This window comes from Psammomys obesus, unplaced genomic scaffold (assembly GCF_907164565.1).
Source record: "Psammomys obesus unplaced genomic scaffold, mPsaObe1.curated_primary_1811, whole genome shotgun sequence".
In the NCBI taxonomy this organism is placed as follows: domain Eukaryota; kingdom Metazoa; phylum Chordata; class Mammalia; order Rodentia; family Muridae; genus Psammomys; species Psammomys obesus.
In genome coordinates, this window is record NW_026596117.1 from 22,725,371 (window position 1) to 22,743,107 (window position 17,737).

Consider the following 17,737-nt stretch of genomic DNA (forward strand, 5'->3'; position numbering starts at 1 on the left):
TGGACAGACCTTCCCTCTCCCCACAGAGGCTGGTGGACAGACCTTCCCTCTCCCCACAGAGGCTGGACAGACCTTCCCTCTCCATACAAATGCTGGGAATCAGTTCTCGCCAGCTTCTGCTCCTTTGAGGCAGGGGCTTCTCTTGGAGGTGAAATGGACTCAAAGCCAGCTTGCCACCCCGGCTCCCTTACACCCTCACGTCTTGCTGTCACCCTCCACCTTTAACCACGAAGACTCAGTGTGTGACCCCGGCACAGCCCTCCAACTCCCACCAGTCTGCCAAGATTCCACCCTGACTCGGATGTGCAACAGCCCAATTCCTGGGACCCTCCTCCACCCACAGCGCTGTCCCCGAGCTCACCTGCTCAGGTAGACATCTTGAACCGAGTCTGTGAGGAGGCCAGAGGGCCCTCGATGGTGTTCCTCGGAAAGGCCCACCCTATCTTCATGGTCTCTGGTCGCCAGCTAGTGAGCCAGGAGCTCTGGTCTCTCCATCCCCCCCCCCCCCAAAGGGCCATGTCACCACCTGGTCCTTCCTGCCCTCAGGTCACTTTTAACCCTTTCTTCTCATGTATAGCTTTTTTTTTTTTTTTTTTGAGACACAGCCCTGGCTGTCCTAGGACTCACTGTACACCAGGCTGTCCTTGAACTCAAGAGATCTACCTGCTTCTGCCGGGATCACAGCCCACTTTTAACAGGTCCCTCTGGAAACAAACAGACCCAGCCACTTCCCAATGCCCCTTGGATGGCTGTGGTCAGCACCAGCAGGAGCTCCCCTCAAGTCCAGCCTGGAAAACAAGGCAGGGCAGGGCTCTTCCACACAGGCTCTCTGCTCCGTCACCAGCATCCTCTGCGGGCGGCATACAGGGCTTCAGCAATGCCCTGGCCCAGCCTTTTTCTTTCCTTTGCTTCCCGTTAAGCACACCACATTTTAGATCTTATTTATTCTCCCACCTCCATGAAATTAGAAATCAAGGGCAGGAATTTCTTCCGCTGCTGTAGGCACAATCATGTCAAAATAATCACTGAGAACATGAACTCGATACTCCCTTCCCCGTGTCTAAGCAAGGACCCCTCCTTCAACTACAGAAAGTCACACAAAGTTGTAGGGTTGAAAATAAAAGGCAAAGACCACTGCACGTTAGTTTGTCAACATGTAATGCCCTGGGTTTATTTTGTGAGATTCTATCACAATGTTTCCAGGCGGGATTAAAAACCTTAAGGATAGCGTATGCCATTGGACTGGGCACTCAGACTCGGTACTGGCAAAGCACTGTAGTAGTCTGCTAAGTACCATTCTCTTCACAGAAGAGAGGTCAAATATTTCCAAAGGAAGGCACCCGATATTTGTGGTTCTGGCCTCGCAGCCTTCTGGAGAATCTTAAAAGGAAAAAGCTGGCTGGCTGTTTTACAAACTGGAATGACGATACACGGACAGCAATTACCGCATTCTTCCCCCATATCCTTTCTGTAAGAACAAGTAAAGAATGAAGTCTTTAAACGATTCCACAATAAAAAAGTACATCTCTTGTGCTAAAAAAAGGGCAAGACAACATAAACTCCAGTTGTAAGGACTCCGTTTGCATACTTGATTTAACACTTTTTGGTGTGGAAGGAAATGGGGCTGTTTGCAGGGCAGCAACATGACATTAGTGCTTTAAGTACCAGGGCCGCCCAGGCTTGCAGGCGGGCGGGGACGGGAGGGTTCAAGAGACTTCATTTTTAGCTTGTTGCGCGTCCTGATGCTAGTAGACCAGGAAGAGCCGCATTGAACAGTACATTCCCCGTTTTAAAAAACTGATGCCTTTTTTTTTTTTTTTTTGTAAAATTCTGTATGTATGTCACCATTTTTTTTTTTTTCACATGATACACAGAAAACTCAAGGACCCAGAGGGAACCAAGTTATGTTATACCATTTACAAAATACCAAGGAGTCCACAGCTACCTAACACATTTACTACAGCACAGGAACCATGGGGGTACAGTGTACAAACCTGTAAACACGGCACAATAAATAGACAGCAGGTTCCGCACCATGCACATGATGTGATGACACCAGCTACACAACCTCACAGCTCACACTCTGTTGCAGTTCCCCCCTCCCCCCGCCCAAGTGCAAAGCATCACAAATGAACAGTTCTGTATTCAAGTAACATATATACAAGGGTATTACAAATATGCAGTACTATACAGATAATTGCGGTAGTCTTAATTTACAGATGTTGATTTTTCCTATTAACAATAAGAAAGAGAAGTTGAAGCATGAAAGATGCGCAGTGCTGCCGAGTCCCCACAGCTGCCATGGAAACGCACGTGTGATTCCTTCCTCCCTGCGTTCCAACGCCTCTGCTGCATAGCACCTGACCGTGTCCCCAGGCCGCAGTCGGCTCCCGGAGCTACGTCACCTCCATTGCTACTGTGTTGTCTGCGATGTTGTTCAATGCTGGCTTTTCTGAGTCATGATTTTCCCTGTAGGGATACAGGCTCAGTTACTTAACCAATACAGACCATCCTTCCCGACATGCCTTAGCTCTCGTTAGCGACGGGAAGAAACCTGCTGTATGGGGCAATGGAATAAAGAGGAGCATGAACTTCTGCAACCATGGAAAACAGCCAAGCAGAAACCAGGTGAATCGGTGTCAAAAGTCAAGTCCGTGCCAACTGTAGTGTCAAAATCATGGACAAGAACTCAAGTGACCCAGAGACCCACACACTAAACACCAAAGCTTCTCAAGCTCTGAACAGCACAGCTGCCGTCCATACCCAACTTCCTGCATTTATTTACTTAGTGTGTACATGCACACACACACGTATGCTCACGAGAGTATCTCACAGCATCTCCTGACTTCTGGGGAGTCGGTTCTTCCGTCACGTAGGTTCTGGGGATCAAACTTAGCTTGTCAGGCTTGGTGGCAGGCTCTCTGCTCACCAAGCCATTTGGTGGCCCAGAGCCTTCCTTATCCTGTTTCGGTGTGTGCGCGAGCTCACGGAGGCCCGAGGACATGATGGCACCTTTCCTGTCATCCGTCACATTATTTTGAGATATGGATTCTCACTAAACCTGAAGATCAGCGTCAGCTAGGCTGGCAGGGAACTTTAGGGATCTACGTGCCCCGCTCCCCTGACAATGGAGGGCTCACAAGCACTCACACTATATGTAGCTGCTGCTGCTTCTTTTTTGTCTGTTTTCAAGACAGGGTTTCTCTGTGGAGCCCTGGCTGTCCTGGAACTCACTCTGTAGACCAGGCTGGCCTCAAACTCAGAGCTCCACCTGCCTCTGCCTCCCGAGTGCTGGGCTTAGAGTGTGCGCCACCGCCGCAGGCTCCAGTAGCTTCATAAAGAATGTGGGTTCTGGGCATCTGAGCGAGGCTGCTTGGGCTTGTCCTGGCAAGCACGGCATCACCTTCCTCGGCCCGACTCCTTCCACACCATTACGCAATCATGTGTGTCTGTCAGAGGATGTGGCTCTCCACCATGGGGAGAACAATGGATGGGACTCAGGATGTCAGGCTGGATGGCAAGCCCCCCCCCCCAATCCCAAAGCTGTCCTTAGAAATTTAACACAGAAACTAAAATTCATGTCAGGACTTTAAATCTGGGTCCTACTGAAATCACCAAGTGAGTCAGATGCAGGACTGGCAATCAGAACAGCGGGTTCTAGAGGCCTGCTTTTAGGAGATAGGGACACAAGAAGCCCATAGACTGCAAATGTCCCCTCGTCTGTACAATTCTACAGCAGTGAAAGCCATGACTGGTGATGGGGGAGGAGGGAACTACAGCCCACTGATCAACCATGAGCAGACCAACAGCACTGCTGGTTCCCAGCTGATGAATGCAGACAGGGGCCTGTGGCGTGCAAAGTCTAGGCTACAAAAGCACTCTTCCCCAAGCATTCAGCTATGCACTGAAGATGTGCACAGCTGGCTTAACAAGCTGCGGGTGAGGCCTGCCCTGTTTCTACGGAGCTGCTAAGCCCCTCGGAAAACCGTGTTAGCAGTTAACCACAAACACTACCTCAACAACTTATAGTTCTGCCTTGCCCACTCCAACTTCTGATGCCCCCTTCCTTCATCCAAGCAAACGTTACTCCAGGTGGGATCATATAAAACACACTCAGAATTCCCTTGGTGTGAAAAGAGTTCTCTGTTTTGAAATGACAGTGACTGTCCATACAATGAACTGGACGACATACACTGCTGTGATCTGTCCTGAACGTCTTTCAGCTAGTACCTGTACTGTCTGAACATTTGTGCTCGTAGTTTTTAGCTTATTTCTTGCTAATCTGAATAATGCAGGTCTTTGTTCCCCTTTTCCTAGTACTTTACGTAGTAGGATTTTTAATTATAGTTAACAGAGTAAAATTAACAGTTAATAGAGTTAAAATAGAGCTACAACCAAAAAAAAAAAAAAAAAAAAAGCTAAACTATCTACGAAAATTCATTTCTATTATCTATCTACCTACCTATAATTTATACAGTATTCTGCCTGCATGTATACCTGCAGGCCAGAAGAGGGCACTGGATCTCACTATAGATGGCTGTGAGCCACCACATTGTTGCTGGGAAATGGACTCAGGACCCCTGGAAGAACAACCAGCTCTCCAGCCCGTAAAGACTTTGTATGTATGTATGTACGTATGTATGCACGCATGTACGTATATATGTATGCATACAATGTTCTATCTGCCTGCACAGCTGCACGCCAGAAGATCTCATTAGATGGCTGTGAGCCACCATGTGGTTGCTGGGAATTGAACTCAGGACCTCTGGAAGAGAAGCCAGTGCTCTGAGCCATCTCTCCAGCCCATCATTTCCACTATTAAGAGTAGCTAGCAGATAAGTGAGGGAAGGCTTACTACTCTACTCCCACAGTAAGCCACAGACGAACTCATGCAAAAGAGAACTCCTTCCACCCAAAGCTGGAGAGGAGCAAGAACATTCGAAGTTACTGCTTCATGGAGAGAGAAGCAACAATGACAAGCTCAGTGAGTGGGGGCTCAGTCAAGACTGAATTCAACTCACAGGACTTCCAATATCCACTTCTTCCCTCTTGACTAGACAATGGTTCTTAGCCATGTATTTTCAAATGTACAAGGAAAAGGAGACAAACTTGGGCCACCCCAGAAGGCCCAAGGCAGGCGCTTTCCATTTCAAACACTTTAAGGTCAGCGTAACTACTCCGTGACTACTCACCTTGGAACTGAGTCTACCGAGGATGAAGAGGGGACCTTGGAGACTTGACAGTTTGCTGCGGCAGCCAGCTTTAAGGCAGATGACGGAACAGCACTTAAAGTCCTAGGTATATGTCGTGCATTTATTGGGGCGATAGAGTTTACAGTGGGGACCGATGAGGGTACAGTTAGTCGAATGCTGTTCCCAAACAGAACCTGAGTAGTTGCGGAACTGGCAGCAGTGACTTGATGACTCAGCGCGCTGTGGGAACCTGCAGTCTGTGTGATATTGGAAGGCTGTAACAGAGGCGAGCCTGCTGTCGATGCACTCGTATGTACAAGCGCTGTCGGCGTCGTGCTACTGAGGTGTAAGCCCTTGTATACTCCTGGGGAGAGAAGGAGAGCACATAAACACTGCATGCCGTGGCCAGGTCACAGTGTGCACAAACACACAGGCACGGAAAATAACCGGGCCACGCAGACGTCCTTTTTCTCACCTGAGGCTGGAAGGACACCGTTCACCCCAATCCCAAGCACCACGTCCTCCTTCATCTTGAATCCCATCAGCTGCTCTGACGTCATCAAAGCAGAAGCAGCAAACTGCGCACTAGCAGAATCCAAAGTTTTAGAAACAAAACCCTGAAAGAAAAGGAAAAAAAAAAAAAAAAAAAAAAAAAGCCATCAGTGTAATGGCTTTGGACCAGTATTAGTCCAGGTATGCCAAAAACAGGTTCAATAGTTTGAAATGCAAACCACTAGAATCTTAGTCTATCTCAGAGCCCAAAATCTGAAGGTAAAACTTAAAGGTTTTTACATTTTGATCTTACTATGGTAATACAGAATATTTACAAAGCAATTATCAGAATACGCCTGTCAGCACAGAATGCAACAACAGCAAAAAGTCCCAATTGAAAGGTTAGAAATACATTTCTTGGGCTGTTCTGTGCTGGACACATTCATTTAACCTGTACCTACCTACTGTCTCTCCGTTAGTCACCCTCACTGCTCAACCCAGCCACCACCCACTCCAGGGCATATAGTAAGACAATCATCCCTCAATAAAAGAGGAAGGAAGACATGGTGTCATAATTTAATTCAAAAGTTAAAAGGCCTCTTGAATCTTCAAAAACAAAAGTTCTCAGCCCTTTAGTCCCATATCTAAGTATACAGCAATTATTTCCCCGTTTTAAAAGGGGTCTTGCTTTGGTTTAATTCTGGACCGAGTGTCAGCCGCACGGGGCTGCAGGCTGGGGACAGGGCGTCAGAGCGCCGTCAGGGTGCAGCAACTCGACAGCCAAGGGAACTGTGTCTGAGTTACTTGTGCACTGGGCAGCAGGGCACGGTGCCCACACTCACTGGAACGGTCTTTCTAAACCTGTACAGTCAGGCCGAAGCCACTGTACAGATGCAAGGTTGTGACAACCCTGGCAGGTGAGCTCCGGCGGGAGACAGCAGGGTGAGCAGGAGACACCCAAGCCTCACCTGTGGCGCGGTGCTGCAGGAGTTGCTATCTGCTTGCTGCTGCTGCGTTTGCGCAAGCTGTTGCTGCTGCATGAGGGCCAGTTGCTGCTGGTGCTGCTGGTATTGCTCGGCTGTAAACGCTGGACATAAAACAAGGGGGTGGGTGGTTGACAATGGTGCATGGACACCAGGCACCACAACACAACAGTCCAGCCAAGAAAAAGATGTTTTTGTGCAAAATCAAAGCATCTGGGTAGACATGACTTTGCTAGAGGCCACCTCCAGAGGTCAACTCCAGCATCTCCCCTATATTTAACAGAAGTGGCTTCAACTTAAGAAAAAGGAAAACGGAGCACCCTGAATTAAACACAGGAGACTGACTTCTAAAGCGGTGGCACTGCTGGACAGCACAGAGAGTGCCTGAGGCCTCTCAGGCCGCAGCTTGCAGATGACCTTTGCTCGGAGCAGGAGGGAAACCCGTTACCAGCATTCCACTTTATTCTTCCCACATCCACGCCAAGGCCTGGGCCTTCCCACAGCACCGTGCACAAACACTAATCTCTACACAGCTTCTTATTTTAGCTATTACAAACTTTCCTCTACACAAAGGTAAATCTGATAGTTTATAACTTAGACACGAGAACGCATCCTTCAAGTTTAACAGGAAGAAAAGAAGCTCCAAGGTTACGGTTAATGAGTTTTCCCCGCCCAATTAACCCACCTGGACAAAATCCAGTCAATAAGAACGGAGTAATGCTGATTACTGTACACAGTCATGTCTGAGGAAAGACACTGTGCTATGCTACTTATGTGTGTCTATGGAGAGCTCAGTTCTAAAAAAGACAAACAAAACAATGTTCATTTATTACCCCCAAAAGCGTGTGCAGCTTTAAAAAGGAAACCTGTTTCTTAATTCTTTTCTGTCAGTTTAAAAAAAAAAAAAAAAAAAAAAAAAAAAAGGGAAGTGGGGAGAAAAAAGAAAAGCAAGGACACCACAAACACCTGACTGAAAAGGCTTCTTAAAGAAACCTTTTCTGTCTCAGTAGGAGTTACCGTAAGTTATAAAAACAAAGCTCAGCACATAGCCCCAGGTACCAACCAGGGCACCGACTGCTTACCCAGAGTCCCTTCAGCTCAAGCCTGCCGTTTTCAAAACGCCCACCCATCTGTCATGAGGGGCTTTTTTAGTTGAACTATCACCACCCCATCACGTTTTCTGATTTTCACCTGTAATTAGGAGGGATCCCCAATACCTCCAGGATCCCATTCCTGCCTGGTACCACGAGGCATGACAGGCAACACTTCTTGGACGCGGAAGCCCCAGACCATACTTAAGGAAGCCCTGTTAGGCATCTACACACGTCCCTGGGGTCCTGAGACACATGGGCAAGGAGTGCTTCTCCTCTCGAGCCCCTTGTTTTGTGTTACAGCTCCACGTTATTGGCATCATGGTGCATTTCCCCACTCTGGGGATGTTCCCTAAACACCGACAGAAGTAACTTCCTGCCAGGAACACACTCACTCACTCACATGTAACTGAACCGAGTTGGGTCAAAACCATGAAAAACCTACAGAAATGAATGCTACCTGGTATGAAGGGTCACAGTTAACATAACAATCATTTCCATAAAAACAACTGTTTACAAACCTTAAGGTACTTAATGTATCAGATTTTTTTTAAACCAATGTGTTTGAAAGTTATTCTTTAATATCCTAGAAGTAAATTGCTGCCTCAGCCTTTAGTTTTTCAGTAGAGAATATTCAGTAATTTTTAAAAAAGAAAGAAACAAAGAAAAGAAAAAGGAGTATTTCTAGATGGGTCAGGCCATTACATACTCAGAAAAACAATAATTCAGCACTCACTCAAGCCCTCCTCTACGAGTGAAAGCAAACAGAAACAGCAATGCCTTTCCCTGAACAAATTCTTTGGTGTATCTTTGAGGGCATTTATGTTTTAGTTAAACACTTAGTGGTGATTAACTGGGAATAGCTTTTAAATACTTTTGCCCTAGTTAAATCAACTCCTTCACTCGAGTTGCTTCGGTGTGGCGGCCTCCCTTTTTATGTTTGTCTCCGGCCAGTGCGCGTGGAGATAAAGGTGCAGGCTTAAGTGCAGCCGGCCACTTGGCTGGCGCTGGAGCTCATAGATGGTGCTGGTCTGTCTAGCTGTAACATCTGGTCTGGATGTTTCTGGTAAATGATCTGTGATTAACAGAGCAACAGAGAGGCTGGCAGTGGAGTGATAAGAGCCCAACATAAACCATGTCTTCAAAGAGCAGGCCACCTTCTGTGGTGCAACATCTTCAGTTAAATGTGACAAGGATTAAATGAGGTGGCTGCCGAGGTCCTCTCGGCCCCTTCTCAGAAGTAAAATTCCAAATCAGAAAATGGGACTTTATATGAAGATAAGTAGTAAATGTGGATAATTAAAATGTGAACTGATTTTATATTCTTATTTTTCTCGGAGATTGCAGAAGCATTCAAGGTCACTGATCCAGTGTAACTCTAAGGTCTAACCAAGTCTTCCATGAGACCATACTTCCTGAAACTCTAGGACGGAACTGGGCATCCTGGTGGAAAGTTTCCAGCTACACATCTACTTCAGATAAAGTGTAGCAGTCAGATTTAATTCACAAATGGTGGGCAAAACCAAGCAAACAAATGTAGAGGAAGAGCTGCCCTGTGGTCAGGTGAGGCCCTTGGCACCCACCTTCCTCCTGTGACCTCACACGGGGAGGAAGGCTGAGGTCCTGGAGATGCCCAGTGCAAGGAAAGCCAATGCCACCAATCAGTGACACGTCAAACTCCAAACACAAAAGAAAAGAAAACAAAAGAGAACAGCTCTGGATTTGATATTCTAAAGATACAAAAGCCACGAAGGCTCCTGTGGGAGCTTGGACAAGGAAGTGGGCCTATCTTTGGAGGACAGCGGATGGTGTAGAGACAACACAGCACATTCCAATGAGAAAACAAGTCTGAACGGGAGGAGGCTGCTCTGGCCATGTATGGATCAACTTTCAAGCAAGTGCCTTCAACGTAGAATAACTTGATCTGTTCTATCTCCTCTTTTCAGAAATACTAAGGCAGATGTCAGAAACCACCCTGTGTTCAGTAGTCTCTATCTACTTCGCCAACTTTAAGCTTGGCAAAACACTGTGTCCCAGGACCTCAAACAGGCATAGCCCTGTACCGCAGCAAACTAACTGAGGTACTCAAAGGGGACGGGTGGGAAGGGACACAGCTATCAGCAAGAAATAACCATTTCAAAATACAGTCTGGATTACTTAAAGGCATTTTACATGTCACTAAAAACAAAAGCCACAAATTTGTTTTAAAATATACCCTCAAATCAGAAGTTTCTAATTCTATCAGGCTGAACCAAAAAGGCAATTAAAACTAAAAGCTGGGGATATGGCTCAGTGGTAGAGTACTCTCCTAGTATGCAGAGCCAATCCTCAGCCCCACAAAACGGAGAGAGAGAGAGAGAAAGAGAGAGAGAGAGAGAGGAGAGAAGGAAGGAAGGAAGGGAAGAAGGAAATGAAAGTTGAAATGGTCTAGTTACTGAAGTAGGATCCTTGCACCAAGGAGATGAAATGAAAGGTGTCCCTAAGCCCTTCTCAGCCACCTAAAAAGCTCAACTTAAAAACCAAGGTGTGTTGCAATTCAAACGAGGGCGAGCCGTGTCAGATCTGGGGTGCCCCTGGCTGTGACTTCAGTGTGGCCTTTTTGCTAGCCCAGGGCTCTTCTGGCCATGACGGCCCTTGCAACACCTACATACAGCTATAGAGCTCACGGTGCACCTCACACAGGTGTCGCGGGGAAAGCCTACCTTCCAGAAGATTCTGGATTAGAAAACATTCTAATTCGATCCATACAAGTTCCATCACAAAAATAAAGCAGATTGTTACCGATGGTGTGATTTTAGAAAAACGACTTACAATGATGCCGATTTCAACTTCAGTGGAAGTTATGCTCTTAAGTACTCGGCTCATCACTGTTGCAGTTTAGTCTTTCTGTATCATCTACTCACTCATACACATCCCCTTTTCCTACCTCGGTGTGTGTATGCTCGTGTCTCTCTTGCTTTCTCTCTGAGAGAGATATAGAGAGTGTGCATGTGTGTACCAGGAAGACAAAGAACAACTTGTGGGAGTGGATGCTCTCTGTCATGTGGCTTCTGGGGATAGAATCAAGATGGCAAGCTTGGCAGTAAGTAGCCTTTCCCTACTGAGCTACTTTGATAGGCCCTGGAATAGAGTCTCACCTAATTATGGTACCTTGGATAGCCAGATGCAAAAAATAGATGCCTAACTACTGAGCAATCACTGTAAATGAGCTAGTATAGATTAATAAAAGCATAGAAAACTATTTGGCAACAGTTCAATTCATGAATTAACTAAGGATCATTAAAAAGAACCGATGTCTCCCCGCGTAGGCTGGCTGAGCCCTAGAAATGTTAAAGCCTGCTCCTAAGCTCCCCCTTCTGTCACACAGAACAAAGGGGATAGAGAATCCACAGACACCTCCTCAGAGGCTACCCAACACTCTACTCAGGACACCCTCTGTGGTTGCACAGACTGGGAAGCAAGCAGAAGGAGCCCGGGCCGTGACAGCAGCTGTACAACTGGGCATTCTTAAAAAAAAAAAAAAAAAAAAAAAAAAAAAAAAAAAAAAAAAGGTGAGTAGACTCCCAGAACCCTCACTTGGAATTTTCTGTTAAAAACATGTAAGGAACTCACTGATAACTACTCGGAAAAGGAGCATGGTGGGCGCGGTGCATGGCTTTAGGTATTGAGGCATTGTCTGAGTCAGTTGAACACCAGAAAGCATTAAATCTGAAGCCATGTGTATGGCCCATGCAGCAGCGAGCGCTGGCTGACTCCTCGGTGATGGAGGGCTGAGCCAGCACAGCTGAAATCTAGCTGCAGACACTTTTGGCTAGATACTCACAAGACCCTTCCATGTAACGTGTCAGTAGGTATATATTTTCTTTTCTGTCTTCGGGGCTGTTAGCTGAACTCTCTTATGTTAAACACACAAGTGACATCATTTACAGAGCCACAGAGATCTTGTCAACATCCACAAACTTGAACGCAAAGTGTGGCCTATGGTGGCGTGCGGACATTCACTCTCTGAGCATACACAAAAACAAATACAGCACTTAAAAAGTCCCATTGTAAAAAAAAAAAAGATCAAGCAGAAAGGTTACTCAATTATCAAAGGTTTTATCAGCTAACTTTTGCTAATGTTCACCTTTTAATGACATCTGGGAAACAAACCATGAGTTTGCAACTGACCCACACGTAAGCCATGCCGGCCGGCACAGTGCGTGACATTAACAGGCTGCACCAGGATCTGGACGGAGGCCTGCTGTGCACATCAGTGTCTCCACTCTGGGAGTGAGTCGATGTGGGTGAGAGGACATGACCATTTTCTCCATAAAGTGTCAACAACTTTATGCCTCTTAGAGACATTTTTGGGAACCTATTACAATTTCACACTCTTAAATCCCCACCCTCATGCTCATTTAAGCTGCCAACCCATCGGCTCTGCAGCCTGATGTTAAAGACCGGAAAGATAGAAAAAGTCACTGAAGGTAGTGGGATTATAATCAGTTAAGTTCCAGAAACTACACATTTTCCAGTTGATTCTCAAGTTTGGTCATTCACAGAATCACCTTTTTTCTTTTTTTAGAACTAACAAGTAATTGGTTTATGTGGATTTTCTGAAGACCTCTGAAGATGACAGCAAATTCTCACGCTTAAAATTACCCTTAGGTAACACTTTGTAACCTAAATAGGTAATTAGGGAAGTAATCCTTTTTTTACAAATCTGTAGTAAAACCACCCTTAAAGCGCTTTAAGAACATAATTTAAAAACATTAAAGCCAGGCATGGTGGCTTTAATGTCAACACTCAGGAGGCAGAGCCAGGCAGATCTCTGTGAGGCTGAAGCCAGCCTGCCCTAAGAAGTCATTTCAAGATAGCCAGAACTAGACAGTGAGACCCTGTCTCAAAACAACCTCCCCAAAGCCCCCAAACGCCTTTATTCACTCATTGCACAGCACAGGCGTGGACCAGAAGACAACCTGAATGGGTCGGCTTCTCCCTGTCTACCGTGAGGTCTTGGCATCTGAACTCAGACTGTCAGGGTTGGTACTGAGCATTTTTACCCACTGAGCCACCTTGACAGTGAACTTTATAATTTATACAACTCAGAGAATGTGGACTTGAATGATTTAAAAAAACAAAGTCAAAGGGTATTGTATTATTTTCCACATTTTAGTCACATCACACAACAAAGTTGGTATTATCTTAAAACGTTTCCAAAATATTAAAATTCAGCTTCTCTCGTATTTATTCTGAATGCTGTGTCATTTGTGTGTAACTACTGACTACTGGCCTCTAAGTGTAAGTAGACCAGATCAGGTGTTCAAGTACATAGCACTAACAACTCAGGTTCCCTTTTCTTATGACTTGAAAATTGAACTGGTGAGCCTTGTGTTCCTGGGCTACCTCAAGGTAGCAAGCAGCACATACATGGTAACACGCTGCCTCTTGTCGGCTGTGGTTAAAGAAAGCTACAGACACAAACTCACACAGCACAAACACTGCTGAGCAGAGTCCGGCATCTAGCTGTGGGTGTAACCCCCAGCAGGATGGAGCCCCCACGCCCCGGTACGTACCACAGTGTGTGGAGCCACTGCTACTTTTACTCTGCGTGGAGGTACTGCACGTGTGGGTCCCCGGCTGTGCTGCTCCTGCCCGACTTATATTCCTATGGGACCTTCTACTGGAGAGTTCATCACTGTCACTGTCATGTAGGGGTGGTGTCCGAGGCCTAAAGTGGCGCCATCTACATGATTTGATGTCCACTAGAATCTGACTGAGGTCTTTAGAGCAGCATCTGTCCGAGGTACTGGTTTCTGAGGTATTGGCAAACTGACTGACTGGAGAAGGCTGTGGTGAGGAAAGCATGTCCAAGTCTAGGCGGTGAAGGACGCTGTCGTGCTCCGAGTGCGCTCTGTCCAGCAGGACCCTGCACAAGGAGCAGACACCAGACGTTACACCACACGATTCCCCTTCTTCCCCGAACGCCCTACAGCCGAGGACACTATGCTGGGTATTTAAACGCTCGGAAGTTCACCGCTGCAGCACTTGGGCTTTTACACCGTGTGTGCACGCCACAGGGCGCACTGCACAGCATGCATGCAGAGGTCAGAGGGCAATTCTCTAGAGTCGGTTCTCTGCTTCCACCACGTGATTCCTGGGGGCAGAACTCGGGCTGTCACCTTGGTGGCAAATGCCTCTTCCCACTGAGCTACCTTGCTGGTTGGCTCCGGTTCTTTTAGCCTCAAATCTCAAAGCTGGATAAAAGTTCTTTCTTTCAAACGGTCTTTCAACCAAAACATATTCTGGGCTCTGCAGTTCCTTCTCTCCATGCATGACGGTATTCTACGTCAGACCCAAGAACTGAGCCTGACAGAGGCCATGAGCAGAAAAGTTAAGCAGTCTTTGCGGAAGTTGATGTGAGGTTTTCCCAAAATTCAGTGACTTTTTTTGTAGCTTCCTGAACCAATCCTGAATGTGTAAACACAATTTACACGTGTCCTTTCTTAGGAGTCTACCCTGTGATAACTCAGCTGAGGCGCTAAGAAGCTTGGGGAGACAAGAACCCACATGGGGATCATCGGAGCTACGCAGTGGGTGAGCCGGGGGAGGCTGCAGGGGGAGCATGTGGAGACATGTGAGCACAGCTGAGCCGCGAGCCTGTCCACTCTGGCTGACTCCACTGTCTAAGAGCATGCCGGTGCAAGGGGAGCGGAGGCCAGTTACCTTCCACCACGCCCAACCCGTCTCCGTGCAAATCCAAGACACCTCTGGGGCACTGTGAGAGTTGTTAAGCAGTATCTGTAGCGCACATCTCCCAGTCCTCCATCTTTAGCGCTAGTCCAGGGCCAGTTGCCAGTTTGGTCTAAATGAGGCTAAAAATAAAAAACAACAACAACAAAAAATCCAAATTATTGTTTTTGTCAGTCAGTCTGTTGCTTGTTGCTTACAAAGAAAGTCTAGCACTTACAGCATAGTACTGACAGCCCGCTTTCCTACGGAAAGCGAAAGGGCCATCAGGATCATTCTCTTCCTCAGCTTCCGAAGAGCCAGACAAAACCTTGAAGAAAGCAACGAGAGGTCAGCTGCGTGGGCTCGCACACTGCCCCTGCGTGTGCAGAGCTGGGCTCTGCTTACCTGGGACAGGGGCTCTTCATCGGAGCTGGGGAAGTCGTACTGGTTTAGGTCTTTAGCACTGAAGACTGGCAGTGCAGCGGGGCCCGGCTGCTGGGGAGCCGCAGATGGTGGTAAGACTTTGGGCTTCTTTTCATACTTGCGCTTCGGCCGAATGAGGTCGGCCTTATCCTGCTGTAACGCAGACACAAATGAGTTACATACTGGAAGCCTCGTTCACCCACTTACAGCTTCCATTAGTAACTTTAGTTCATTACTAATGGGGGAACTGAGGGCGCCAACTATTAAAAAGTTCCGGTTTTCCTCCCTGGCACTCCTCCCACCCTCAGAGGGTCATTCTCAGCATTCTCAGTTTTCCCTAATAAGCTACATTTGCTCTATTCAAAACAAAACATTTGTGTGTGTGTGAATGTGTAGGTGCCTTCAAAAGCCAGATCCCTGCAACTGCAAGTCCAGGTAGTGGCAAGCCATCAGATGTAGGTGCTGGCAACTCAACCCAGGTCCTCTGCAAGAACAGTGAGAGCTCTTCACCACTCACGTTTCTCTCCAGTGGACAACAAAACAATTTAAATGAAAAATGTTTAAGATGACAAGACTATTCCATTGATTTGTCTTAACTTGGAGGAATTTAAGGTAAACCAGATCAAGTGCATGCCTTGTGTTACTGGAACATACAGAATGAAAAGCATGTTGTATAATTAGAATCAGAGCTAAATCCTGAAATACAAAAATCAAGGTAAGATTTCTGAAGTGATCGGTAAGGCCATGTACTTCACCATTGGTGGACAACAGACTTCAATATTAAAACAACAGAAAAAAATCCCATTAAAATTTTTGTGCATATGCAGGCCTAAAAATTGTGTGAATAAAGAAATATTTTGGAGCATGACCTTTAACCTTTTTTCTGGCAGGGGTGGATGGGTGGTGGCGTTTCACTGTGTAAACCAGGCTGTCTAAGCTCAGAATCTGCTAGCCTTGGCCTCTGCCGGGTCATCAGCCACCATGTGTGATTATCAAAGAGTGATTCTCTTCACCTGACTGAAACCCTGCACTCTTATGTCAACATGTGTGAGATGGTCTGGCGGGCAGCTCTCTAAATGACAGGGAGAGTCTAGGCTGCAGAAACCACCACTCCAGAGGATATGCTAAATTTCACATTCGGGTCTGAAAGTGTGTCACCAAATTAAAACACTGCAGAAACGTGACAGTCAACACAGCAGGTGAGATACCCAAACCAACAGCAGAGCAACCAACTTCCTGAACTGAAACAGAGTAGCAAGTGTGAGTTAAATGATACATTAGGTCAGGTGGATATGAGATACTTTCCCTCTTGAGGTGCATTTTCCAAAAGGCACACTGACTGCCCTTTTAATTTCCTGTACTCCTTCTCTTCATCACGAATTGTGGGTTATCTGGTGAAGATATACCACTTCTAAAACTCCACCATGTCACCATTACCATGCTCCTTAGTCACCTGACATACCCATGCACAGATGTATCACAGAACTCTACACCAGGAAGTCCAAGTTCTCTCCAACTTGGCCACACTACTGATCCCATCAACATCAAGAAGGTGTAGCCCCTCTTAGCAACACCTTCACCACACAGAAGGAAAGCCTCCCTTGTAAGGAAGCAGGATGAAACACCACGACAAGCTGCTTTCTTTAGTGTCCACACGCCTTGCTTGTAAAGTGACGATCTTTCCTGTTTACCCCAGGCACGGTTACAAAGTTTTACTCACCTTACTGACCTTGAACTCCTTCACGTCCATGGTGTCCTGGTGCTTGAACTGGCCGCTGTTAGTGGTGGGCATGATGGGGAAGGCATACGTGGGCTTCGAGGGCTGCCTCTGCGCCATGACCTCAGACATGACCTCCCCACTGTAGTCACCTAGGCTGTACCTGAGACGAGAGAGGAAACACTAAGCTGTGTGCTGCGACAGGGCTCTAGCACTGCAGCCATTCCTCTGTTAGCTGCGGGTTAGCTACACTCCTCTGTTAGCTGGTGCCTGTTGTGGGGGAGAACAGCATGAAGAGCCACCTCTTTTCTCAGACATGCAGCCTAGGCTGGCTTTCAGCGTGCTAAGGACTCAATGGCGACCTTGAACACATATGGGCAGTCTGCCTGCATGTGTGCCTGTCACCATGTGTGTGCCTCGCCCTTGAGGCCAGAGAGGACACTGCACCTCCTGGAACTAGACTTACAGAGGTTGTGAGATGTCATGTCGGTGCTGGGAAGCAAACCCAGACCTTTGCTAGAGCACCCTCTGAGCCATCTTTAAGTCCTCACCTTGAACTCTTGGTCCTCCTGTCTGTGCCACTTCCTACAGGCATCAGCCACCCATGGGTCCTCTGGTGCTACCTCACAGCCAGATGGCACAACTAAACAACTAACAGGCAGCTGACGGACCAAGCCTTGTAGCCTTATCTCGGCCCATAGTGACTGACGGGGGGGGGGGGGGGGGGGGGGGGAGGGGGGGGGGGGGGGGGGGGGGGGGGGGGGGGGGGGGGAGGAAATAACCCCAAGGCTGAAATGCCTCAAGTAGTGCCAAGGAACATCTTGCCATTAGGACTGTCTGTGCTATAGACTATTTTTTTTTTCTGAAAGAAACACAAAAAACTTAAATAACTTTTTTTTGGGTGGGTGGGTGAGGCGGGAAAGTAGGAACGGAGAAGCAGGCCCCGAGACCTGAGCCTTTACTCTGTGCCTCACCCAGATGTCAGCTGAGTGTTAAACATTCACGCACATCTGCTGCTGAGGTGCAGCTCAGTAAGATGCTTGCCTAGAGTGTGGGAGGTTCTGGTGTCGTCTCTAGTACACCCCCCACAGCCCCACAAAACACCCCAAATAAACGAGGAACACA

At 47.2% G+C, this 17,737-nt stretch overlaps 1 protein-coding gene across 2 annotated transcripts in view; it reads right to left on the reverse strand.

Annotated features, from left to right (window-relative positions):
- Window positions 1-1,150: 1,150 nt before the first annotated feature.
- Epc1 (enhancer of polycomb homolog 1) overlaps window positions 1,151-17,737 on the reverse strand; it is an 82,683-nt gene continuing 66,096 nt past the window's right edge. Inside the window, exons 6-14 of one of the 2 annotated variants that reach the window (XM_055629262.1) lie at window positions 16,616-16,775; window positions 14,878-15,048; window positions 14,711-14,800; window positions 14,467-14,615; window positions 13,317-13,669; window positions 6,653-6,771; window positions 5,668-5,809; window positions 5,193-5,556; window positions 1,151-2,469 (exon numbers count right to left, since the gene is read on the reverse strand). In XM_055629262.1, the coding sequence (XP_055485237.1) occupies window positions 2,397-2,469; window positions 5,193-5,556; window positions 5,668-5,809; window positions 6,653-6,771; window positions 13,317-13,669; window positions 14,467-14,615; window positions 14,711-14,800; window positions 14,878-15,048; window positions 16,616-16,775 (1,621 nt within the window). In that variant the 3' untranslated portion in view covers window positions 1,151-2,396. Of the gene's footprint in view, window positions 2,470-5,151; window positions 5,557-5,667; window positions 5,810-6,652; window positions 6,772-13,316; window positions 13,670-14,466; window positions 14,616-14,710; window positions 14,801-14,877; window positions 15,049-16,615; window positions 16,776-17,737 lie in introns of those variants that run through there. The other variant, XM_055629263.1, reaches the window with a different exon arrangement.